The 19,432-nt window shown below is 45.9% G+C and overlaps 2 protein-coding genes across 2 annotated transcripts; both read left to right on the top strand.

Annotated features, from left to right (window-relative positions):
* Window positions 1-2,546, top strand: LOC131197542 (sacsin-like). Its single transcript, XM_058181743.1, has one exon. It carries the CDS (start codon window positions 1-3, stop codon window positions 2,077-2,079), a length of 2,079 nt encoding a protein of 692 aa, XP_058037726.1. The 3' UTR covers window positions 2,080-2,546.
* Window positions 2,547-13,603: 11,057 nt separating this feature from the next.
* FIZ1 (FLT3 interacting zinc finger 1) lies at window positions 13,604-17,971 on the top strand. The gene is made up of 2 exons (XM_058181746.1): window positions 13,604-13,743; window positions 16,184-17,971. The coding sequence occupies exon 2, from the start codon at window positions 16,199-16,201 to the stop codon at window positions 17,651-17,653; it is 1,455 nt and encodes a 484-aa protein (XP_058037729.1). The 5' UTR covers window positions 13,604-13,743; window positions 16,184-16,198; the 3' UTR covers window positions 17,654-17,971.
* Window positions 17,972-19,432: the final 1,461 nt, after the last annotated feature.

The following is a 19,432-nucleotide window of genomic DNA, read 5'->3' as shown; positions in this document are numbered from 1 at the left end:
ATGGAACGGACGAAACTGCAACCCAATCTTACTAAAGCAGTGCTCAGAGCTACTCAGTTTCTCTTCCAGCTCCTAGAAGAAGCAAAAGAGCCAATAGATTTCTCAAAGCTGAAAGAACTTTATCTCCCTTGCATTGATGGGAAGTTATATCCATCAAACACTTTAGTATTTAGTTTCTACCAATCTGGCCAAGAACCCCCTGCTTTGAAAAACACACTTCGCTTTCTGGTTGATCTCTCTGAATGTTCCATATCAGTGGACAAGTATAAGCAGTGGAAACTTCTGTGCTTCCTACCTGAAAACCTGCGCCCCATGTATTTCAATAACATAGTTGAAGAACAACTAGAAGAGTCTTCTCTGAAACTGTGTATCTATCAGGAACACTGTGAGTTTCGAAACAATCTCAGAGAACTTCTGGTTTCTCTTGAATTCCAGAATGCGCTGATTGCACTGCTGAAATGGCAGAGTAAAACAGAGGAGATAGAAGGCATGAATGATGGACTCTTCTCTCCAGATCAACTAGAAGTGGTGTGCTGTGAAAAGCTCTCCACTGTAATGGTCTATGACTTGCAACTTTTAGAAGGAACTCGGTGTGACAAGACAGTGCATGCTGCAACAATGCCAGATGACAAGACAAAAATGTACCTTATTCACCAGGAAAACATGACTCTGCAAGATGGAGTACATATTTTCTCAGTTCTAACTCAAGAAGTTAATAAGCTTTTGGGAGACAGACTTCATCATGATGCTATGGGGATTCTCATGGAGATTTTGGTTTGCGAGGGACCTAAAGGCATCGCTGCAGTTTTAGAGAAGCACAGAGTGCCCCTGTATCAGCAGGCAAAACTAAATGCTTATGACCTTCCTCCTCCAGGAGAAGACATCCCTGAGGAATGGTATGACAGCCTGGATATGAGCATTCTGCATACCTTTGTGAAGGGAGATTATGTGGGCTATCTGGATTCTACCCAGCCCAAAGAGCATTACCTGTATGCTGTTGTCCTTGAAATACTTGAGTCAAAGAAGAATGGTGCTGGTCAAATACACATATATCGCATTGACTTGGGAGGTGGTCGGCAAGAAGAAGTGACTGCGTATGACTTGTACCACTTCAAGAGAAATAAGCCAGTCTCCGATTCAAATAAAACAGTAGTGCTGTCTGTAGGTTCCACTGATGCTGCCCAAATGGTAAGACCAGATTTGAATGACCATTGGCACCAACGGCCACTGAGCGAGGTCAAGAAAGAGATAGATGAGTGCCTAGCTCAAGTTTGGAGACTTTCAGAAGAGGAGAAGAGGAAAGCCCTTAGAAGATTATATCTGTGTTACCACCCAGATAAAAATCTTGGCCAAGAAGATTCTGCTAACGAACTCTTCAAGTACCTTAAAGAAAAGATCAAGGAGATGGAGAAGGGAATGTGGTCAAATGGCTCCAATGAAGGATCCAAAAGTAGCAATTCCCATCGCAGAAACTTCTCAGACTGTTGGAGTGAATGGGATCAGCAAGCTCATCAACATCAACAGAGGCACTATGAATTTACCAGCCGAAGGCCGGCTGGAAGAAGTGGTGGTGGAGGAGGTGGTGGAGGAGGAGGAGGAGGATGCAGCAATTACAATTTCTGGTCATACCATCAGTGTGGTCCAAACTCTTCAAGATCACAACCAAAGCACTGTTTCCTAGAGGCAAAACGTTGGCTCCGTCAAGCAGAATGCGATTTGCAGGTAGCAGCCAGCAATGCTGGAAATGGCAGCACTGAATGGCTGCTTTATATGGTTTTCCGGGCTATGGAGAAGACTCTGACAGCAGTTGAGTACAACCAGGGAGGTGGCTTTGAGAGGAATCTGTCTCTTGCAAAGCTGGCTGACAAGGCGGCATCTTATGGATGTGAGCTGGCTAAACTCCCTGAGCAGATAGCGCTGCTCAGGGAGCACGGCGTGGATGACAAGATTACACAGTATCCCAAATATCACACTTTACCCACCATTCCTCATGAGGCCTTTTCTGACTGCAAAGAGCAGGATGTGTTACTGTTAGCTTGGGAGATCTTAAACATGGTTAAGAGTTGGCTCGGCCTCTAAATAAACCTGGAAATATTAAAAGCTGGGAGAGACCACTGTATATGTAATGCAGCAATGCCTGTAAAGACATTTTGCAGATAGATGCTTTAAAATGAGAAAGATTGTTCTTTAGAAAAAAATAGCCCCATAAAACTTGTTTTCTTTGTAGATGGTAAAATGATGTGTCTATGAAAACAGCATGTATATTCTTTAATTCCTGACATTCCATTATTTGTCTTTTAATAAATTGCTTTAATAAACTTAGCTTTGTTAAGTAATTAACAAATTGTATATTTATGGAGGGGAGCAAAGAGAATTATTACAGCCATAGGTTCTGTTATGTATTAACAGTTGTGCCTTTAAATATTTGAGCGGGAAATCAGCACGTTGCTGATTGGACGAAGCCTCCAGCAGAACTGTATAAAAGGAGAGGTTTTTGCCCCAGCCTGTTGCTGGGTTCACCCTATATTAAAGAGCTGTTGTCACTACCCTGGTCTCCAGCCTCGTTACTTCCCGAACTTAACATTGGCGACGAAGGTGGGATTTCGAGGCTAAGGAGAACCAGAACCGAGCTGAAGCACGCTAGTCCCGAACCCAGCAAACTCAGGGCAGAAACGCGAAATGGCAAACACGCCACCCGCACTGCATAACCCGGCAAGGAGAAATGGGGAACATATATGACCCGTTCAAAGCTTTCTAGAAGCCAACGAACTACAGGATCCCTGATAACCGCAAGCGGCTTACTTCCTAAGCCATTGCGGGCCGGAGGTAATCGAGATTGCGGAAGCCCTGGCAGAGCCAACGCCGATACAATCGGTATCATGGCCGACTCTGCAGACTTTGCTGAAGAACCATTTCGCACCGACGCCGTCCAAATACGCAGCGGTTTGAATTGGAGAACGAGACAGATGGAGGCGAGTCCATCGGTGACTACATGGCCGCTTTAAGAAGAGCGCCCAAGGACTGCGGATACCGAGACTTAGACGAAGTGCTACTCGAGCAACTCATCCGAGGGGTCAAGGACATCCGCCTACGGCGACGACTGCTAGCCAGGAGCAACCTGACACTAGCCCCCGCTCTGGACGAGGCCAGAGCACACGGAATGTCTACTAAAGCCGCAGAGACTCTGCAAAAGCCTCTTCAATCCAAGACGAAGCGCAAAGCCAACGCCAGTACACCAGGAGGAGATTCAGTCCGAATCAAGGTGAGGCGAGGATGAGGAAGGGTCTGCCGGACCGAGAAACGCGACACTGAGGACCGTGGCGAGTCACGGAAGCTGCGGAGGGCAGCATCAGCGCCAACGCTGCAGGTTTAAAGACGCAACATGGCGGCGGTGTGGGAAGAAAGGACACTTAGCTCAGGTTTGCAGAGCGGCCCAACCTTGCCGCCGAAAATTCAAATCGGCCAATCACAACGCGGAACCGGAAAGGCGGCCCGCGATTGGTTCAAACAAGAAAGGCGCGAAGTCTAACCAAACGACTGTCATTATAGGCCGCGCCTCTACCAAAGTGGAAAAGAAGATTTTCACAAAGCCCAAGATCGAGGGAGTACGGTGCAGGCTTGAAGTGGACACGGGATCAGCGATCACCATCATGTCCTGGGACACCCTGGCGAAGTCGCTGCCGTCCGTCGCGGAGCGCCATCTGCAAGCACAGCGCTACGAGTGCACGACTACCAGGGGAATCGCATCCCTGTTCGAGGGACCACCTCCGTCCAAGTCGAGTACGGCCCTCACAAAAAGACCCTGCCCATCACGATCGTCGAAGGAACTCTGCCCAGTCTGTTGGGACTAGACTGGTTTCGTGCCCTGGGCATGGGAGTGACTGGCATCTACAGAAGTGACTGCAATTTGAAAGACATTCTCTTTAACGAGGTCGAAGATGTCTTCAAGGACTGCCTGGGCAAGTACAAGGGGACCCCTATTTCCTTCAACTTAGACCCCAGGTAGCCCCCATTAGGCTTAAGGCGAGGAGAGTCCTTTGCCCTAAAACCAAAAATTGATAAGGAGCTGGACAAGCTCATAAATCAGGGGGTTTTGGTGCCAGTCGATCACGCAAAGTGGGAGACGCCAATCGTCACCCCCATCAAATCGGACGGGTCAATTAGAATTTGCGCTGACTACAAGGCGACGCTTAACAAAGCCTTACAGAAAAGCGCGTACCCGGTTCCCGTAGTGCAACATTTATTGCACTCCTTGGGGCAAGGGCAAGTCTTTGCAAAGTTAGACTTGGCCCAAGCCTACCAACAACTGCCAGTAGACGCCCGCACAGCCGAAGCCCAAACGATTGTGACGCACAGGGGGGCATTCAAGTGCACCCGATTGCAATTTGGGGTTAGTGTGGCACCAGGGCTGTTCCAAAACCTGATGGAACGACTACTGCAAGGGCTCCCAGGGGTAGTTCCCTACTTCGATGATGTCCTAATTTCAGGGGAAAACATGGAGGAATTGGGGGAGCGGTTAAGAAAGGTCTTGAGCATTTTCCGGACAGCCGGATTAAAAGTCAAGACAAATAAATGTCAGATAGGGGTCGAATCGGTCGATTTCTTGGGCTACCGGATAGACAAGAAAGGAATTCACCCTACTGAGAGCAAAGTTAAGGCAATTAGGAAGGCTCCAGCGCCCAAAAACAAAGCAGAGCTGCAGGCATTCCTGGGATTGGTTAATTTTTACGCGGTCTTTTTGAAGAACAAAGCAACCGTTGCGGAACCGCTGCATAGGCTCTTAGGGAAAAATACTGTTTGGTCTTGGGGAAAGTCAGAAAATAGGGCTTTTGAAGCAGTAAAGAACCTGCTCTCAAGTGATAGCCTGCTCATCCAATATCACGACTCACTACCCCTAGTGCTGGTTTGCGATGCGTCCCCTTATGGGGTGGGGGCTGTACTCAGCCATAGACTTCCAAACGGCACAGAAGCCCCTATAGCGTTCTACTCTAGAACGATGTCCTCCCCAGAGAGGAACTACAGCCAATTAGACAAAGAAGCATTAGCCATTGTATCAGGGGTCAAAAAATTCCATGAGTATGTCTTTGGGCGGAATTTTGAAATCGTGACTGACCACAGACCGTTACTGGGATTACTGGCTGGCGACCGGCCAACGCCTGTGGCACTTTCGCCACGTTTGACTCGATGGACTATATTTTTAGCCGCTTACTCATACAAGCTGCAGCATCGACCGGGGAAAGAAGTGGGGCATGCAGACGCATTGAGCCGATGCCCACTGCCAGGGGCGACCGAAGACCCCACTCCGGGGACACCCATCCTCCTTATTGACTCGTTGGACTCTGGCCCAGTCACATCAAAGGAAGTGGCTCGGGCATCATACCGGGACATTGTGTTAAGGACTGTACTCGGTTGGGTACAGAGAGGGTGGCCCGCTGCGCCGGGCGAACGGTTCAAAGAATTTGTTAAGAAACGTGATGAGCTCTCGGCTCAAGGGGGGTGCCTGTTGTGGGGTGATCGTGTAATAATTCCTGTTAAGTTAAGGGGCAAGGTATTGGACCTCCTCCACGAGGGTCACCCAGGCATCGTAAGGATGAAGGGGTTAGCTAGAAGCTATGTATGGTGGCCACTCATGGACGCAGAGATTGCTGAGAGGGTAGGGAAATGCCAAGCTTGCCAAGAGTCCAGACCGCTACCCCCAACAGCCCCAGTCAGAGAATGGGAAAAGCCCCAAGGGCCTTGGTCAAGAATCCACATTGACTTTGCTGGCCCCTTTCACGGCCAAACGTTCCTAGTGGTGGTGGACGCATTTTCCAAATGGTTAGAGATCATACTTATGAAGTCCACCACAGCCGAAGCAGTAATCGCAACCCTGCGCCACCTATTCGCAACTCACGGGTTGCCGGACACTCTGGTGTCCGACAATGGGCCCCAATTCACGGCAGCCCAGTTTGAAGAGTACCTGGCAGAGGAAGGCATCCGACATGCCCTCTCTGCACCTTTCCACCCTGCGTCGAATGGCCTTGCAGAGCGTTCCGTCCGGAGCGCTAAAGAGGCATTGTCCAGGCTCAAGCCAGGTGACTGGCAAACAAAAATAGACTTTTTCCTAGCCGTCCAGCACAGAACCCCAAGCACAGCCACGGGAAAAAGCCCAGCTGAATTGCTAATGGGACGAAAACTCCGGTGCCCACTTGACCGTTTGAACCCCCATTACACACCCGAGGGTTACAAGGGGGAGCTAGAAAAACAAGGAAATGAGCATAGGCGACCGGGTGTGGGCCCGAAACTATGGGGACGGCCCGAGTTGGGTCGCCGGACAAGTAACAAAAGTAACAGGGCCAAAATCGTACGTGGTAGAGCTACCAGACAACCGAATGTGGCGGCGCCACATAGATCAGTTAAGGAAACGACTAACTGACCAAACCAAACCAACAGAGACAGGTAATGACCAATACCACTTTGAATCCACAGCCGACAATGACCCGGGGGAGGCGCAAGACTTAGCTGAGGTCCCAGAGTTCCAGCGACGCCATCAGGTCCCCGAGGGAAACAGCAAGGAAAATTCCAAAATTAATCCAAGGCCGGATGGCCAAGAAAAAGAGTCGGCCAATAATCCAGAGCCCGATGGCCTAGAGAAAGAGCTGGGAGGAGAAAACAGCCCCTCCGACCAGCTCAAAACACCACCCAGAACTGAACCGCGCAGGTCAGAAAGAACTAGGAGACGCCCAGGTTATTTGCGTGACTACGTCGAAAAATAACATGTGAATAAATATGTAAATAAGACCAAGTGTTTTCTGGGAGGGGAGGAGTGTTATGTATTAACAGTTGTGCCTTTAAATATTTGAGCGGGAAATCAGCACGTTGCTGATTGGACGAAGCCTCCAGCAGAACTGTATAAAAGGAGAGGTTTTTGCCCCAGCCTGTTGCTGGGTTCACCCTATATTAAAGAGCTGTTGTCACTACCCTGGTCTCCAGCCTCGTTACTTCCCGAACTTAACAGGTTCCTTGATAGAGATTTCATTTCCTCTTTATCTCTATTTGATTCTTAGATCAACCACAGTGGTGAAATTCAATTTTTTTTTACTACTGGTTCTGTGGGCATGGCTTGGTGGGCATGGCAGGGGAAGGATACTGCAAATTCCCCATTCCCTCTCCACTCCTGGGGGAAGGATATTCAAAATCTCCATTCCCCTCCCCACTCTGGGGCCAGCCAGAGGTGGCATTTGCCGGTTCTCTGAACTATTCAAAATTTCCGCTACTGGTTCTCCAGAACCTGTTAGAACCTGCTGGATTTCATCCCTGGTCAACCACCGGTTCACCCCAGGACCTAATAACTAGAAGTAATAGGCAGTGTCTTTCCCAATGGATGTGCTTACCAAAATTGTCATGACAAAGTGAGTATGTGGCATCAAGTTGGTGTTGATGCTTCATGTCAAAATATTTTTTACATGATCTGTCCCTCATCTGGTCCTTCAGGTTTTCCAGTGGTGCATCACTGGTTGCTGCTGATTGTTCAGTGGTTGTTGAGGACTAGCTATATTGAAATCTCTTACATTTTGGTTCTCTATTTATAGAGATGTGTGTACATATTTTTAATATACATTCAGAAAGATAATCTGTAGTTTATTGCACATCTTGATTTGGCTACAGTGTAGGATTTATATTTCAGGATCAGAATCACATACTCTTTCACAATAATGTCAACCATTTTGGATCAACTGACAGTGAAAAAGTGTAATTGCAAAACCATAATAAATTTGGTCCAATTGGAGATTTATTATGGTTTTGCAATTGAGACTTTGAGATGTAGTTGAAAACACAGAATCCAGGTTTCTGATTTTTAGTGAAGATCGCAATTAATACCGTAATTTTTAGCAGTACAAGTGATTTTATTTAGTGTACAGTTAACTAATGCAGTACAATTAAGATTGGTCTTAATGAATCCTAGATTGGACTATAACCAATTCCACATTGTCATAATAAATCAGGCTATTCAGTGAAAGGCACAACAAATGGATTACAGCTTCCAAAGCTGTTTTATACATTTTATAAATAAAAAACATCTGCAGAGCTGTATATTGGAGCTGCATTGGCACTAAACCATAGAATAATAATAATAATAATAATAATAATAATAATAATAATAATAATAATAATAATAATAATGATAATGTTTTAATTTGTATACCGCCCTTCTCCCGAAGGACTCAGGGCGGTGAACAGGCAGATAAAATACAAACATATACAATAATTAAAACAACCCTTAAAAAACTGATTTAAGCTTGCCCGAAAATTTAAAATAACAATACACCCCATAAAATTACCAAAATTTAAAAACCCATCAAATTCAATTAAAATTTAAAGGTAAAATCAAGCTAGTCCAGCCATACGAAATAAATAGGTTTTAAGTTCGCGGCGAAAGGTCCTAAGGTCAGATAGTTGTCGAAGCCCGAGGGGAAGTTCGTTCCACAGGGTCGGAGCCCCCACAGAGAAGGCCCTCCTCCTGGGGGCTGCCAGTCGACACTGTTTGGCTGACGGCACCCTGAGGAGTCCCTCTCTGTGGGAACGCACCGGACGCTGGGAGATAGAGGCCGGCAGTAGACCAGTCCTAAGCCATGGAGCGCTTTAAAGGTGGTAACCAATACCTTGAAGCACACCCGGAAAACAACAGGTAGCCAGTGTAGTCTGTGCAGGATAGGTGTTATGTGGGAGCTCCAAACCGCTCCTTCAACAACCCGCGCAGCCGCATTCTGGACTAGCTGAAGTCTCCGGGTGCTCTTCAAGGGGAGCCCCATGTAGAGAGCATTGCAGTAGTCCAGGCGAGAAGTTACGAGAGCATGAGTGACCGTGCATAAGGCATCCCGGTCCAGGAAGGGACACAACTGGCGGATCAGGCGAACCTGATAAAAAGCTCTCCTGGAGACGGTCGCCAAATGATCTTCAAAGGACAACCGACCATCCAGGAGCACGCCCAAGTTGCGTACCTTCTCCATCGGGGCCAATGACTCACCCCCGACAGACAGCTGCATCTGCAGCTGACTGTACCGAGGTGCCGGCATCCACAGCCACTCCATCTTGGAAGGATTAAGTTTGAGCCTGTTCCTCCCCATCCAGACCCGTACGGCTTCCAAACACCGGGACAGTACTTCGACAGCTTCACTGGGGTGGCCCGGGGTGGAAAAGTACAGCTGAGTATCATTAGCATACAGTTGATACCTCACACCAAAATCACTGATGATCTCACCCAGCGGCTTCATATAGATGTTGAACAGGAGGGGTGAGAGAATCGACCCCTGCGGCACCCCATACATGAGGCACCTCGGAGTCGATCTCTGCCCCCCTGTCAACACCGTCTGCGTCCGGTCAGAGAGGTAGGAGGAGAACCACCGATAAATGATGCCTCCCACTCCCAAACCCTCCAGCCGGCGCAGCAGGATACCATGGTCGATGGTATCAAGATGGCTGAGAGGTCTAATAGGACCAGGGCAGAGGAGTAACCCTTATCCCTGGCCCTCCAGAGATCATCCATCAGCGCGACCAAAGCTGTCTCCGTACTGTATCCGGGCCGGAAGCCAAACTGGAACGGGTCTAGATAGACAGCTTCATCCAGGTACTGGGGTAGCTGACATGCCACCGCACTCTCTACAACCTTCGCCGTGAAGCGAAGATTGGAGACTGGCCGGTAATTCCCTAAAACAGCTGGGTCCAGGGAAGGCTTCTTGAGGAGAGGTCTCGCCACCGCCTCTTTCAAGGCAGCGGGAAAGACCCCCTCCCGCAAAGAAGCATTTGTAATCCCCCGGAGCCAGCCTCGTGTCACCTCCTGAGTAGCCAGTACTAACCAGGAGGGGCACGGATCCAGTAAACGTGGTGGCATTCAGCCTACCCAGCAACCTGTCCATGTCCTCGGGAGTCACAGGATCAAAATCATCCCAAACCACCTCAACAAGACGAGTCTCGGAACCCTCGCCTGGATCTACCCAATAGAAGTTGCCTGAGTTTTAGCCTAGGTGCACACCTGGAGGAAGTGTTTTTGATATCCCTGTCCGGCTAGCAGTACTTCACACTGTCAAGGAATTGAATGATTGTTGAGCAACCTTCCCTCACCACAAGTGTCATTGGTAACTGGTACAACAGAAACTGTTTGAATTGTTTTAGGGTACTGTATTCATGCTGTTGACACAACGTTCTTTAATAGGTGGTGTTGAGGGCAGCAATAGCTTCAAGGTTGCATATCGTACCACCTTGCATGATGTAGGGATTGTACTTCCTAGCCATGTTTTTGTGAGGTCCCAAGGCTTCTACTTGCTCTGGGAAAATACGTGTTCCTAAACGCAAATGTTCCGGATATCCAACAAGGTCAAATCATGCTTCAACGAATAATGATGTTGGGCTATGTGGGCATAATGGTGGCCAGTAGCTGTGCTTTCCTATTTCATCTACCATCAGATTGCCCCAAGGGTGAAATGCTCCTGGTTCAGACCAGATTGCCCGATCCGGTAGCTATGGCGGCGGGTGATTCAGAGAACCGGTAGCAAAAATCCCTGCTCCACCCCACATGCCCAGCTGAGCCACGTGATCCCATCAGAGGTTTGTTTTTTGTTTTTTGTTTACTTTTAAAAGCATTTTTTCTTCAGCTGAAAAAAACCCTCTGATGATCACACAGCTCAGCTGGGATCATCAGTCTATTAAAAGCATTTTTTTACTACCTTTTCTGTCAAAGAGGTTGTAGAAAAACTGCTTTTAAAAATAAAATAAAATAAAAGTTGGCCACGCCCATTCAGTTACATTACCCCCACCACCAAGCCACATTTACATTTCACCACTAGATTGCCCCATATCTAGGGAAATTAGGTTGTGAGTGAAATGTTCCATAGGTCCATACAACATTCAAGTAGCTCAAAGTGGACTTTGAAAGATCCTGTCCACCAGCTCCAAAGGGACTTTAACAATGCCACTGACTTGAGAAATTATAAACTCATATTAAATGGTTTCAGGCACCCACACAACCTCCGCAAATATATTGGGTTTTTAATGAAGTTGCCAATTGATAAAATGCTTGTAATCTGCCCCATTAGATTGTACATCTAATCTACATGCAAACAATCAACTTTTTTTACCGTATCTGCCTCACCCAAAATCATCCCAATTAGAATCCTACTCAGTCCACCTTACATATCTTATGAAGTGAGCTGCAGCTCATGAAATCCTATTTATTTATTTATTTATTTATTTGATACTCTATATATCCTACGTTTATTATTTTTACATTCACTCATAAATAAGGAAGGCCTGTTTGTTAGACATCAGAATAACAGTAGATGGCAAATTCCGTGTTGATAAAACAAAAAAGGAGGAGGATAAAGCTTGCTTATGTTGTGCTTGTATGGTTCCCATTGTGTAAATGACTGGTCAACCCAAAATTTTCCTATACAGGTGATCCTCGACTTACAGCACTTCATTTAATGACCATTCAAAGATACAACAGCACTGAAAAAAGTGACTTATGAACATTTTTCACACCAACCTTTGCAGCATCCCCATGGTCACATCATCAAAATTCAGATGCTTGGCAACCAATTCATATTTATGGCAGTTGAAGTGTCCAGGGATCATATGATCAGCTTTTGTGATCTGACAAGAAAAGTCAATGGGGAAGCCAGATCCACTTAACAATGTCATTAACCACTGCAGTGATTCATGGCAAGAAAATTTGTAAAATGGGACAAAACTCACTTAACAAATGTTTCACTTAGCAACATAAATTTTGGGCTCAGTTGTTGCTGAAAGTCCATACGCATCTAAAAAGGGAGAAAAGGAGCATTTCGGGAAGGATTCTGTAATCTTATCTTTGCCTGCTAAATGAGGAGGTTGGGGTGCCAGAGGAAGGGAGAGGTTATGAAGAAAGTTGTAAAACTAACCTTTTTTTGTCACCCCTGGCAACTGTCTCAATGCACATCAATATGGTCCATATGTACAGTACTGATATATTTTCTTGAAAAAAATAAAGGACAAATATGAAAAGAGACAAAGAGGTCCTAAAGGATAAAAAAGGTACTATAACTTCACTTTACAAAGGAAAATTCAAGAGCAAAGCCAAGAAAAAACTTGTACAAAAATGCATATTTCAGCTTTCTGAAATAAAGGACATATGGTCACTCTAACCTCATGCTGAAATTCTCTGCCAGAAGGTGTGTCTTCTGTCAGTGATCTGATTCAAAGGTTGATTTAGCAGTCATTGAAAATAAATAAGGACTTTACTTTTCTACCAATGAACCAATCAATTAAAAACAACTCCTGATTATATGTATTTTTTTCCTACCCACACCATTTCAGCTTGCCACTTAATTTTCACATACCATAGCTTCTTTGTCCTTTACACCTGTGCAGCAGAGTGGAATTTCAGACAGCGTAACATTAGCCTTGGATAAACATTGGGGTGTGTGTGTGTGTGTGGAAGGTGCATCACCTAATTCTTCTATAGACCCCTGTCTTCTTTATCCCTTTTTATTGGGATACAGATTTCTACTTTTCTAGCTAGCAGAAAATACATTTTTATAATTAACATACAGTAAGGGAAGCATCCTTTCTCCCAACTCCCTCTCTTCTATTACTTGATAATATTAATATTTTAATTATTTAATTGATATGAATAATATTCTATTACTTTATTACTTCAGTAATAGAGTTGTCAACGCCTGGAATGCATTACCTGACTCTGTGGCTTCTTCCCCAAATCCCCAAAACTTTTACCTTAGACCAAGGGTCACCAATCTTGGCAACTTTAAGCCTGGAGGACTTCAACTCCACCAGGCTTAAAATTGCCAAGGTTGGAGACCCTTGCCTTAGACTGTCTACTGTAGACCTCATCCCATTCCTAAGAGGCCTGTAAGGGGCATGCATAAGCACACCAATGTGCCTACCGTCCCTACTCTAATGTTTTCTTTTATTCGTACCCTTTACATGGGTTTATAATTATGTTTACACTTGTATCTCTCATAAAATACATGCTTGACGAAAATAAATAAATAAAAAATACGTCAGTAAAAATTAGAGTGATCAAAATGAAAAATTGGCGCCTCCTTAAATCCCACTGTCGGTCCTGTAACCTTTTTTTTTTTTGCCCACACCAAACATGGCAGCTGAAGCATTATTATTATTACTATTACTATAGGGAAGACCTTATCCCAACAACGACAAAGAGGATGCTGCCGTGTTGCCTGTTGCCCAAAGCAAACATGGTGGCTTTTCCGCCCTTTTGAATGCCAGTCCTAAACATAGAACCCCAAATTCTTTTCCGCCCCAAATCGCAACCCTCTTCCTCGTGTTATGGACACCGCAGCTCTTTATTGCCCCCTTTCAATCAAGGCTCAAACTTTCATTGGCCGTCGCATTAGTAACCAGCCTTTAGCGCCCTAAAAAAGCAGCCCGAATTAAAAATGGCGCCGCAGCGAAGACTCCGTTCACCTGCCCACAAGAAACATGCCGCTTCTGCTCCTCCCTCTTCTCCTTGCCCACAGAAAAGATGGGGGAGGAGCAGGGGAGGAGCATCCTATTAACTTCCATCGGGGTTGGATGGGAGGGTGCGGGGGCGGGGGGAGTGACTGCCGCCAGAGGTCAACGCTTCCTCGCGGCGAGCTACTTGATCAGTTTCTCTGGGGTGGGGGGGTGAGGGCAGACGCTCGCCTCCCTGTCGCCGTCCGTCGAAGGCTCTTCCCTTCACTAAAATGTCGGCGCCGATAAGGAGTTGTGAGTACTGTAGACGTTGGGAGGAGGAAGTGGGGGGGAACTGAGCGGAGAGACCCCCTCCCCGCGCGCGCCTCTAGTTAGCCCACGGGGTGGGGGCGAGCAACAAGGGGAAGTGGGGGGGGGCGCCTGGGTTGCCGGGGAGGAGGGAGATAGAGAGTTTGCAGAGTCGTAACGCCCCGAGTTCGGATCCCGGTTTGCCCCAAAAATGCCTGAGCGAAAGAGGCAGAGGCTACCACCCCTGCAAGCTACTTCTATCCCCAAAGCGCTGTAGGGGATATCGTGGTCTAGAAACTCTGGGTTAGGAAAGATCCCTCGATTCCTCCCCCGCCTCCAATTCTGCCTGGAGTCTAGACAAAAGTTGGACTTCAACCGGCTGGGAAAGCCAGAGCTGGCCGTGGTTAGCTGGAGGTTAGGCGAACGGCAGCCCAGGAGATCTGGAGGGCTTTATGGGGGCCACGAAAGGGTGCAAAAACTCTTTTTTTGGCACCTTCGGTGCAGAGGAAGGAGTGGGAGGGTCTTTTCCTTTGAAGCCAAGAAGAGAAAAGGGGATGGATTTCTTAAGATAAGAGGTGTGGGTGGTCACGATCCCGGAAGTTGGTTTGTGGGGTTTTTAAAATATTTTTATTTTGCCCATATGGAATTCAAGGTGCCTAAACAGTCCTCCTCCTGTTTTCCCCATAACAACAACCTTGTGAGGTGGATTGGGCTGAGAGAAGAGGGAGGGACTGGCCTGAAGTCACCCAGCCAGTTTTTCATGCTACTTCTGGTTTCTAGGCCATGGTTGCTTTAATCTGACTTTTTCCCCCCCTCTGGGTTAATGACAGAAAAAATATTCGCAAGTGTTTCTTGACCTTGGCAAGATGTGTGGACTTCAAATCCCAGACATCAGCTGGTGATTTTGGGGAGTTGAAGTCCACACAGGGAAGAATTTCTGCGAGTTGGAAGTCCACACATCTTCACCTTAAATAAAGTTGAGAGTCCCAGCCATAAGCATAAGCAGCAAATGTGAACACAGAAGTTACATAGGGAGGCTGGGGCTTTGAATTCTCACATACACACCCCCAAAAAAAGCATAAATGGTCTGATTTTGTTCTTTTCTCAAATATTTTTCTATTGCCTCAGCTTGGAAAAGAAGTACATTGCCACCTCAACAGGCTGCTCAAGAAAGAGCAGTATGTTTAGGCAAAATTAGTATTTCATGTGTGTGTTTATTTAGGTGTTGTTTAAAAATTTTGTCCCCTTTGATGTACGTAATTGTGGAAGACAGCAAAGATCGCACTTTATAAATTATTCTCGTCCTTTTCCATCTATTAGAAGATTGTGGTTGGTGTATTCAGGTGGTCCTGAATAGAAAATAGGACTTCAGGCTTCAACTTTCGAAAGAAAAAAAGCTGTTAGAATCTCCTGTTACAGGATGAGAAAAATTTGATTGTGTAGCATGAGAACTTCTAGACCCTTTCAGGGCAGGGATTTGCTTCCTGCTTAAACCTTGTAAGCACAAAATCAAGTGGATGATTTTGTGGTTGCCCAAAAAACCTAGAACCCTTAATTCCACTCAAGAAAATGAGGAATTGAAACCTGATAACTTTTCTCCTACATCACATCTCTCTAGAAAATTTTAGTTTTCTACAGTGCCCTTTTATACCAAGATTTTCCTGCATCAATTTATCTATCATAACCAGGAACAAATAAACTCTGGAGATTTCCTACATCTATTTTTAATATTATCTGCTAGTTCAGGAAATCTGATGGCATTAACAAGAAGTGAGATTTTTTTCAAAAACCGTTGACTTATTTCCATTGTTTGGAAGTAAAAGCATTAACTTCTGCCTTACCTTAATTAAACCATTTTAGCATGAAAAGGTACTCTTGAATTAATCCAACAATTCCATATGTAGAGCTTCCTACAATATTTTCCTAGGCTTTTCAATGAGCTACTCAATTTTTTTTTAATGCAGATACTTTTTAAAAGAGTCATTTATTGGTCCAGATGATGGGTTTACAGGTAAGTCCTCAGTTTAAGACCAATTAACAATTGTTTGAAGTAGAAAGGATGTTTTACAGCCTGTAAAGCCCCACTAGCCATCATAAAATCCCACCCCCCAGTGGTCACATGGCAACATTTCCAGTGCTTGGCAGCTGTTTCACAATGGCTGCAGTGTCCTGAAGTCATGCAACTGTGATTTGCAACAGTTTGTGGCAAAAAAGTCGCATTTGGGAGAATGGATTTACTTAACAACCACTACAAAAACGGTAAAAAAATAAGGTTCAGTTCCATGAATGTGACCAGAATGACTTATAATTGAAATTCTGTTCACAATTGCGGTCATAAATCGAGGGTTATCTGTACATTGGGAGAAGGGGGCTATCCTTATTGGGGATTTGAACTCAACCACTTTTGAACCCCTTTAGCTCTGACTCTTTTCTTACTGCTCTCTAGAAGTACATTGGGTAAATGGAGAGCCATGTTGAAGCATGGCCAGAGGGCCAGCGTTCCCAGGAGGCTCCAGGAGGTGTCCGAACGGCCCCTGGAACTGAGGAAGAATGTGCTGTTCTCTACTCAGATGCTGAGGACGACCCCTCACTCTTGACAGTCAATGGAGCAGGCCCCCGAGCCCCCTTCCATTGCTCTGAATGTGACAAGAGCTTCCGCTACCGTTCGGACCTGCGACGCCATTTTGCCCGACACACTGAACTGAAGCCTTTCCAGTGCCCTCACTGTGTCAAGAGCTTTAAGCATTCTTTCAACTTGGTGAACCACATCCGGAGTCACACTGGGGAGCGCCCCTACCGCTGCACCATGTGCCCCAAAGGCTTCCGGGACTCCACGGGACTTCTTCACCACCAGGTGGTCCACACTGGAGAGAAGCCTTATTGCTGCCATATCTGTGAGCTTCGTTTCTCCTCCCGCAGCAGTTTGGGCCGCCACCTGAAACGCCAGCACCGGGCGTCTCCTGCCACTGCAGCCCCTCAAGCACCTACCCCGCGCTGCTTGGCCTGCGGCAAAGAGCAGAGTCCCTTGGGGCACCTTTGCGCTGCTGGCCGAGGTCGGGCTGCCCCTTTTGGTTGTGGGGCCTGTGGGCGACACTTCCAGCTAGCTTCTGAACTTCGCCGTCATTGGCTGGCTCATACCGACATCAAACCCTTTAAATGTCCAGATTGCGAGAGAGACTTTAATGCTGCGTCCCTCTTGGAACGCCATAAGCTCACTCATGCCAAGGACAGGCCCCCACCATGCCAGCTTTGCTCCAAGAAAGCTCAGAAGAGGGATGGGAGGATGCTGGAACTGAAGGGCATGGAGGAAGAGCCAAAAGGAGGTGAGCAGCAGGAGGAGGAAGCCCAGCGGCACAGCAGAGGCTGTCCATCCTGCCACTCTCCTGATACTCGCCCCCCAGACACGTTATACCAATGTGAGTGTGGAACCTTTTTTGCCAACAGCAGCACTCTTGCAGCTCATCTGACTGCCCACGGAGGGGAGCCCTCTTTCACCTGTGGCATATGTGGCCAGCCCTTTGTGAACTTGCAGGCCCTGGAGGAGCACCAGTTGAGCCACACTGTGTCCACAGTGCCAGTGCCAGGTCCAGGCAGCGAGCTAGAACGTCACCTGTTGCCCCAGCTGGATCTCCGGACATATCCAACTCAGCCCGGCAAGAAACTCTACAAGTGCAGCGAATGTGAGAAATTCTTCCGCAGTCCCCGAGACCTGGACCGTCATGTCTTGGTGCACACCGGTGAGAAACCCTACCAGTGCACTGAATGCGGCAAGTTCTTCCGGCATGAATGTTACCTGAAAAGGCACCGTCTGTTGCACAGTGGTGAGCGTCCTTTCAAGTGCACTGTCTGCCACAAGGGGTTCATCACCCTGAGCAACCTCTCCCGCCATCTCAAGCTGCACCGAGGGATTGACTAGGAGGGCTATCCTGAACTCCTAAGAATAACCCTCCTTCCCCAGCACTACCTCCATCTCACAGTGGCAGCCACAGATGTTCCCATTTTGGAGGTAGACTTCTGCCTGAAGTTCTCAAACTCTGCCTGCCCTCACTCTCCTTCTCAGTTCAGTACTTTAGGGCAAGGACTTAAAATGAAAGGATAAAGATTATTATTGTTGTTGTTGTTGTTGTTATTATTTACCAATGTTCCACTACTGTTAATAGAGTACATTGCACATGCTTGGCAAATTATAAGGTGTGTCCGGTAGAGAGGAATATTTCCCTGTTTATTGCCCTGATTGGTTCCAGAAAGTTTTTTATTTCAGAACAGGAATATTCCGAGCCATGTGAAGAAGCAGGAAAAACCCCTTGGTTAAGTGTCTAACATCCGGAAGTACTTGTGTGTGGGTGAGTTTAACAGTGCTGAAATAACCTTGGCCAATAATCCTGGAGAAAGAGCTTCTTTCTCTCCAGAAAATGAGGAAACTTTGCTGGATATTTAAAGAGGCAAAGTACTACTTCACCTTTCAGAATTTCCCAATCATTTTAGTACTGGGATCTTGTACTAAAAGACAGCACAATTGGCCAAAAAGATAAATGTACACAAATCTAACATGCATCATTTTTTAGTCTGTAGTTTTCTTTCTTTTTTATTTTCCCATTCTATTCTTGATAGGACTATAGTTAAATATACTTTCTGTTCCTCAAGGTAGACAAATCTTACGTCCCTTATAACAATCATTATCTCCAAGGTTAAATAGGGGTAACATGTTTACATCATAATTGTAGTTTATTGAGAATCTCCAAAAAAGTTCAACTTGATTTAGAGAAGCCCACTAGTACAAGATTTGAGAACTTTTACTTCACAGTATATATGCTACCAAAGGGATATTAGGTATTGAAAAGTAATTCACACCGTTGATTTAAAAAGTAGGCTTCCCCACTCCTCCAAATATCAGCCTTTCATATTTATTTTATTTATCTCCCATCTTATTCTTACAGCTGTCACCAGCATTTCTAGCACACACTGCCCAAATTTTCTTCACAACAGCAATTTTATGAGGGACTCTGGTGCAGCTTGAGGAGGGTGAATTCTGTTTCCCATTTTTAATCTTGTGATATGACATGTTTTCTCCTTGTTTTAACTTATCAGCCAAAAGAATGCTCAGTTGCCTTTGCTTTGGTGTGAAATTTCAGGGCAGAGAAACTTAGTATTTAATAGAAGGCAATGTTTAACAAAATAATTTAAAGAGTATTTGTCATTTTAATGGTAATATTGTGGAGCTGGTATATTTCTCCTTTGGTTGGCTGTAGGAAGGGTGAAATTTTGAGTTGGCCTAAGATTCTGTATAATTTCAAAATGATATTTAAAACTGCTAATTTTGTTAGGTGCCTAGTACCATCTCAAAGATCGAGATGGCCTGGGAACAAGAAAAGCTGACATTTACATATTAATAGTTAAATATGCAATGGAGAACAAACTAAAAAGCAAGGCATATTATCTAAATCAGGGATATTTAGCCTTGGCAACTTTAGGACGTGTGGACTTTAACTCTGAGAATGCTCCAGCCAGCGTGGCTGGTTGGGAATTCTGGAAATTGAAGTCCATCCATCTTAAAAGTTACGAAGATTGGACACCTCTGCTCTAAACAAGAAATTAGAACATAGTGAAGAATTGTATGTTCTTGAAGCTTACATGAAAACCTAACACTGGGTTGGCTTTGTTCCATACTCTCTTGCCTGTCTGCTCCCACCCGTAA

The sequence above is a fragment of the Ahaetulla prasina genome, chromosome 4 (genome assembly GCF_028640845.1).
Source record: "Ahaetulla prasina isolate Xishuangbanna chromosome 4, ASM2864084v1, whole genome shotgun sequence".
In the NCBI taxonomy this organism is placed as follows: domain Eukaryota; kingdom Metazoa; phylum Chordata; class Lepidosauria; order Squamata; family Colubridae; genus Ahaetulla; species Ahaetulla prasina.
This window is presented reverse-complemented; position numbering and strand designations above follow the sequence as displayed.